Consider the following 7,382-nt stretch of genomic DNA (forward strand, 5'->3'; position numbering starts at 1 on the left):
TAATGAGCACTATTAATGCTATTTCAAATGCAAAAAAACCTTGAGATAATGTACTAAATTGTTCAGAAGGTTGTTTTCGTAGTTGAATGCTACAGGATTTTCTTTAGCCATCCAGAGTTCCTGCCTTCGTCCCAGTGCCAGTGAAGACAAAGGTGGAAGAATTCCCAGTGTTGCTGAAAACCGGACGAGACTTCGGATTAAGCTAGCTGCCTGCAGAACTTACCTGGACTGTGATTTAAGCTAGCTGCCTGCAGAACTTACCTGGACTGTGATTTACCTGGACTGTGAGTTAATCTATTTGAGACGCTGCTTTACCTGGACTGAGACAACAAACTGTAATCTACAACAAATTGTAACTTGGTATCATTGCTAATGGTGTCATTGCAGGTATAATTTTTCCAAAGGCTTCTTACATGGAGCCATCAAGTGGCTTGGTATTGTGGATTTTGTATCCTCCCCTTCTGCTTGTAGCAGATTGTTTGTGGTGTTTGTGTAAAAACCACTATGGTCATTATTTAAATTAAACAAAAGGGGGAAATGTTAGAGTCTGTAAACAAGTCAAAATAACACCTGGCATTTTGCCAGGGGAATGTTAGAGTTCGTAAACAAGTCTGTATGGTGCCTGGCAAAATGCCAGAGGGAGTGGTTTGTGCAGTAACGCCAGCAAGCCATTAAGTGTGGAGATTCCTTATTGGTTGACTGATGTATCTAGTTTATGCTAATTAAGATAAGCTGTGCAAAATGTATAAATACCTCTGTTGTCCTACAATAAACGGCTCCTACTCCTGCTGTATCAATCTACACAAGTTGCTCGTCACCCCCGGGTTAGTTTGCTGCAGCCGGACTGCGGCAGAACCGTTTGATGGGAGACAAATTATGATCTGAAGGAAAGGGAAGCCTTCAGGCTGAGCACTGGCGCTTCTGAAGATAAAAACTTTGGTTTTCTTTAACCCTGTTGTCAACTCTACCCTAATTCAAGATCTCCTAGGTTTCTAGGATTCAAAGTGAGATTGACTCTTGTTCTGGAGGAAAGTAAACACTGACCAGGAAGAGAAAATAACCCTCCCCTCCCAGGCCCTCCTGTGCCCCTGTGGGTTTGTGCTCAGCTCCCCCTGCAGTTCCCCTCACTGTGTCTCTCACAGCGCAGTAGTACACAGCTGAGTCTGATGTTTGGACTGCAGTTTTCTGCAGGTGGAAGGAGTTCTCCTTCTTAACAAGAGTGGCATGAAAACCTTGGTTCTCTGTCTTCTGGTTTTCTGTTGCACTCTTCAGGAGCAGCTGAGGAGCTTTATCAAGATACTGGACATACCATAAAATGAAAACTGAATAAATGGTCTGGTAAGTGCAGTTCAAGATCATAGGTGCCCCCTCTACCAGAGTAACCAGGCCTGCTGTCTGGGTCACTGAGTCTCCATGGCTCTTTCCTAAAAATGAATGAATAAACAAATAAATCATTTGTTATATTGGACAGAAAGCTAAAGTTATCATGATTGTACAAAAATGAAATATCATTAATGATTAGGATTAAATGTTACTTACTGAACATTAAGAGGGTCAGGAGAACCGAGCAGGTGATGGAAAGCATGTTGATAGCAGGAAATGATCCTTGCCACTTGCGATATGCCAAATCTTACAGGGCTAGTCTCCAGCAGGATCTTATAGAAACTCTTCACTTACAAGCACGAGCCCCTTTCTCTACAGCAGCGGTTTCTCTTGTGACTAAAGGTAATAGGCAGGTTGAACCTCTACCTGAATGTAAGTCTGAATGGACTCTTGAAAGCAGTGCCCTCTTGTGGTCTCTCTGAAAATTGCATCCTAACCTTATTAAAATTTTTAACAATATAGTACACCCCCACTCGGCTCCCCCAGCCCCCTACCTCCCAATTGACCTTTGCCAACCATTCACAGAGTGTATTAGGGTTCTTTAGAGGAACGGAACCAACAGGAAGTATAATTATAGAAAGGGGATTTATTAGGTTGGCTTACACAACCAGAAGCTGGATAGCCATAATGACTGTCTGCAGGCTGGAGAGCTGGAGGAACAAGTAGCTACACAGTCTAAGATACTAATGCCTCAGAAAAAGAGAGATCAACAATGCTACCCTAGTCCAAGACCAAAGACTTCTGGGACCCCTGGAGAATCACTGGCATAATCTGCTTTGGATGAGTGAAGGAGCTAGAGTCTGATATCCTCAGATCATCACAGCAGCAATCAAGCACCTGTTCAAGAAGAATGGAGTTTGCACCTGTGACTCCTTCCTTGTTCTTCCAACTTTTATTCCATCCAAGCCTCAAAAACTATTGGATGATGCTGCCCACGCTTAGGGAGAGCCTCTACTCCAGTTTGCTGTCCCACATGCCAATCATTCCTAGACATACCTTCATTGATATACCCAGAAGGCACTTAATCTTTGACATCCAATCAAGTTGACCATTACACAGGAAATTCCAAGACCCCCAGTGGATGCTTGAAAGCACACTACTGAATTCTCTACTTTGTTTTTCATATATATATATATACACACACACACACACACACACACACATATATGCCATTTATTATATGGGGAATATAACAATATACACGTTGCATATAGTATATGCATATAACAAATTGCATGACACTTGGATGTGTATATATATTCTCATTATGTGCATATATATTTTTTATGCTTATACACATATAAACATATATACTTATGGTAAAGTTTATAAATTAGGTATAATTTTTTTTTTTGGTGCAGCACATTTCCATCAATTGGAAAAGTTTTGCATTCATGTCCCTCATCCACAAAGTTAGAGTCTTTTTCGTCTTAGCAAAGCACTTATCATGCACTGTGGCATAAACCAATAGTAGTTATTCAACATGAACATACTTGACAAAGGAATGATTCCTATCCTGGGTGGATAGGAGCAAGGGGGCAAGGTTTTATCACACAAGTCAGAATGGTATGCAATTTAAACTTATGGAAGATTTATTTCTGGATTTTCTGTTCAGTATTTGGGATTTTAGTTCATTTCAGGGAACTGAAAACATAGAAAGCAAAACATTCAATAAGGGGAGACTACTATAAAATAGCTTGAAGAGAAGGTATATACAAAAAAAATAAACTAAGAAAGCAATGGGTTTTTGCTTTATAGATTCATAACTATATTATGATAATGTTCAATTGTTATATGCATCATTTCCTCCATGGTGAATTATTCTTAAATAATCCCAGGTATCATTTTTAAATGGAATTGTCTGAGGTCTCTTCCTTTCATGTGGCACTATGGATTCCATGTGTTGGGGTCTGGATCTTGAACTTCCCCAAAGATCGTGTGTTATGGGCGTGGTTGCCAGCCTTTAAACTGTTGGGAGATGGTGGAACATTTAAATGGTGAGGCCTAGTTGAAGGTAGCTAAGTAATTGGGGGCATGTTCTTGAAGGGTACATTAGGATCCTGACATATCCCCCTCTCTCTTTTACTTCCTAGATACCATGAGGTAAGCAGGTTCCTTTGGTATATACTTTGCCACGATATCTGTTTTGCTGTAGGCCCAAAGCCACAGCCAAGTGTACATGGACTAAAACCTCTGAAACTATGAGCCAAGATATATTTTTCCTCCTTGTAAGTTGTTTATCTCAAGTGTTTTGTCACAGTGATGAAAAGTTAACACACTTCTGGCTAGAAAGTCCTCTCACTTCTCCTCCAATATGTCACCTGATTTATTTCTATTCATCCTGAGTCCCTATCAGCATACCACCTTATAGAGGAAACAACATCCAATGCAGTGCTTCCCAAATAATCTGTGAAGGACCAATGTTTTCCCAACACACCGTGGGGGGACTGATATGTTTGTAAAATACAATAAAATTAATTACTATACTTCTCTTTCACTGGTAAAGGTAGAGTGCTATAGGAATTGACCTTTAAACTAGGAAGCTGGACCAACAAGAAAATTTTCAGACACTGGACTACAGAAAGTGCAGAGATAATAATAAAAAATAAGGTGAGTCCTAAAATTGCACCAGGTATTTTTGGAGACAGTTTCTAGACAACAGCACAGGGAGAATTAACTAAAACACAGCCCAACTATCTCAATGTCTCAAGGAACAGATCAGGAGTCTGAGGATCCTAAAGCATCTAGAATTTGTGGATCAGTGTCCCAGAGAAGAGGAATTGGGGGTGGGGAATCAATTAATCAATTCCAGAGCTCACACAATGCTGGATACAGGGTGGTTTGCAGCAGCCAGGATTTAAGATACATTACCATCGATAGCTCAGAAAGGTGTTACTTAGCAGGGGGCTAAATGAGTCCTAGAATAGAGGCTCAAACAATCAAAATGATAAGCATGTTACCACCATGGCCAGAGAAATGGCCAATACAACAAAATTCAGCATTTAACAATGTAAAATATACATATCTAGCACCCAATCAAAATTATGAAGCATATGAAGCAGTATGAAAATAGAATCCATAGGCAGGAGAAAAATCAATCAATATAAAGAGACCTAAAAATAACACAAATGATAGAATTATTATAAAAGTGTTTCAAAAGAGCTTTTACAAATGTAAAGAAATATAAGAATATAAAGAGGAGAAAATGGAAAATTTTTTATGTTGGATTTTTACTCCAAGTAGAACTTCTAAAAATGAAAATAATTAGCTTAATAAAATAAAAATACAATGGAAAGGATTAGCTGAAGATTAGAAACTGGAGGAAAACAGCTCAGCCAACTGGAAGAAAGGCTAATATAAATTGTTAAAACTGAAACAAAGAGAAAATACACTGAGGAAAAGCAATAGAGTTTATGCACTATGGTACAAAATTAAGTGCTCTAATATATGTGCAACTATCAGAAGAAGAGAGCGCCGGGAATAAAAGTATTTTTTAAAATAAAGGATGAAAAATATGTTCAAGTTTAATTATAACCCACTGATACATGGGGGAAATTTTACATATACAACTAAGAGAATATGACAGTGAAAAAGGCCAGTACTTTTTAATGCCATTATACAAACAGCTTCAGTATGCAAAGGTCTCCCTAGGGGTCCCTGACCACACCTGGATGGCAGCAACCCTCTCCTGCAGCCTTGACAGGTAGGTCATGATTCTGCTGTAATTCAAGTATTTTCTTTTGGAACTCAGGGTTTAGATGCCTAATGTGACTAGCTGGGCTCTGTTCATTCCGATATTATCTGGTATTTAACTCTCTCCCTTTTATTTGTCTTATTAGGGGTCTCATGAATTTCAGTTAAAGGTACTGTTTTCTCAGTGTCTGTTGGTCTGTTGGAGTAGTTGCTTTGTACCTATTTTTATTAGTGAAACCAGCCCAGTAGATGAATTAAGAAGACTGATTTCAGGGATCATTGCTTCTCTAGGACTGAGTTTTATTTATGCAAGTTATGATCATATCATAGGAGGAAGCCATGGTGCGGCTCTCTGCTTACATAAACCATTTTGAAGCCCTGGAACTTGGCTACTGCAGACAGCTTTGCTGTTTTCCAACATGGACTCTGAGGGGCAGCACTGCCCAGGTAAAAACAGTGGCCATGACTAAAATCAGTTAACACAACAATCATCTCCAGATGATAAATATTTATTTTAAGTAGGTTTTCTCACCAATTCAAATGAACTTAGACTGTTTAACTGTTACTTAAATTATAACCTAGAATATAATTACTACACAGGCAAGATTCCCTGATAAGCAGATGACCCAGCTGCTCTCACACTGTTGTGCATGCTCAGGAAGCCCTAAACTCAAGCATTCATTCCAGAAGCTGACAGAGTTACCTACGATGTATAAAGCTCTGTAACAAACACATAAACAAAAAATAAATTGCTTTCAGTGGAGTGAGGAGCAGATAAGTTAAACAAATCCAATTCTGTGCCTGTGCTCCAGCTAGCCTGGATCAAGCATTTGGAATTATAAATCAGACTGGAAATAGCTGATAAATTTATCATCAGGCAAGTAAAACAAGATTGAATATCTTGGTCCAGTGTTTAGATTTGTTTCTGTCCTTCCATCTCCTCCCTCCCTCTTTTAGGCCTTTCTGTCCAGTTGCCTGACTTGGACACCTCAGGGCTCTGGCCCCGTGAGCAGGATGAAGCCTGTTGTGGGAGGACACAGCACTACGTCAGGGAGTGTCCAGACACCCTCTGTTGCTTACTCTATTCTCTCAATTTCATCACATTAGTCCTCTGACTAAATTCCAGAAAGATTTAGTATACTCTAAGTTTTGGAATAATGAAAACTCACCTTCATATTAATGTATTTTAAATTTTATTAAACTGAGCCTCAAAAATCTTAAAGTTCTCCATTTTGCTTGCTAGTTTAATTATTTAAGGAGTGGTTTCTGGACTTTGACACATTGTAAGCTGACTTAACTGTGATGAAATTGTGATACTTTAAGCCAATTGCCGTGCCCTCTGCTAGCCTAATTTGAGCCATTTTTCAATTTAAAGCCCAGGACACAGAGGTAAAATTAAGGCTTCCCTGGACTTAAAAGGGATTGTTCATTTTCCTTCCTACTCTTAAAAACTGAGTACTTTGGAGATGCAGCGATGTGTTTTTCCAACAATTCAGTCTTTGCATAGAGCAGATATGGTGTGCTATCAGTCCTTGAGCTGAGTGGGGACAGTGTTGAAATAAAATTCCTCATCTCTAGCAAGCACCTCAAGTGCCCTGTCCAGTGTTGTGAGAGACATAAAAGTATAAACTCATTTCAAACACACATAAGCTCAAACTCAGGGAACCTGCTGCAGGGAACGAGGAAGACTAGACTGAGCTCTACTCTTGGCTGAGTTCACTGGATCAAGTCACTTCACCTCTCTGAACAGCAGTCTTATTTATAAAATGAGTTTAACTCTCTGTACCTTTATTTGTTTGTCCAAGTATTCTGAGAAGTACATGAGAAAATACTTATGAAAGTGCATTGTAAATTTAGGTGGCACAATTGAAACAATTCCAAAAATTGGATGAGTTATCAGAGGCAGGGATTGAGTGGCAGGACTTTCTGTAAGAAGGGAGAGATGGCTGTGGCCAAAAGTGACCAGGGATTCTTCGTGATTCAAGAATGACTGGACAATGTCCAGGATCACAAGTAAGAATGACAGCAAGCATTCAGAGAGCAATGACAGTGGGAGCAAGGGATCATAGCAGAGCTGCTGATGGAGGACAGAGGGCATTTCTCTGTCCCATTCTCAAGTTAGAGTTGATTAGCTAAAGGAGAAAGGTCATGACAAAATTGTAGAGGCCATGAACAGCCTCATCAACAGGGCTATCCTTACTCCATCAGGCAGAGGATGGCCACTAACAGGTGTCAGACAGAGGAAATATGTGATTCATACCATGTTTCGTACAAGAATAAATCATTCTTTTGAGCATGGAGTAGAT

The 7,382-nt window shown here is 39.6% G+C and overlaps 1 gene segment (V, D, J or C); it reads right to left on the minus strand.

The window, feature by feature from the left end:
• Positions 1-999: 999 nt before the first annotated feature.
• Positions 1,000-1,715, minus strand: LOC125615199. The segment is given in 2 exon segments: positions 1,000-1,424; positions 1,540-1,715. Coding segments are annotated over 2 exon segments (471 nt in total).
• Between the last annotated feature and the right edge of the window lie 5,667 nt (positions 1,716-7,382).

Source organism: Marmota marmota, unplaced genomic scaffold (genome assembly GCF_001458135.2).
Source record: "Marmota marmota marmota unplaced genomic scaffold, marMar, whole genome shotgun sequence".
NCBI classification, from domain to species: Eukaryota; Metazoa; Chordata; class Mammalia; order Rodentia; family Sciuridae; genus Marmota; species Marmota marmota.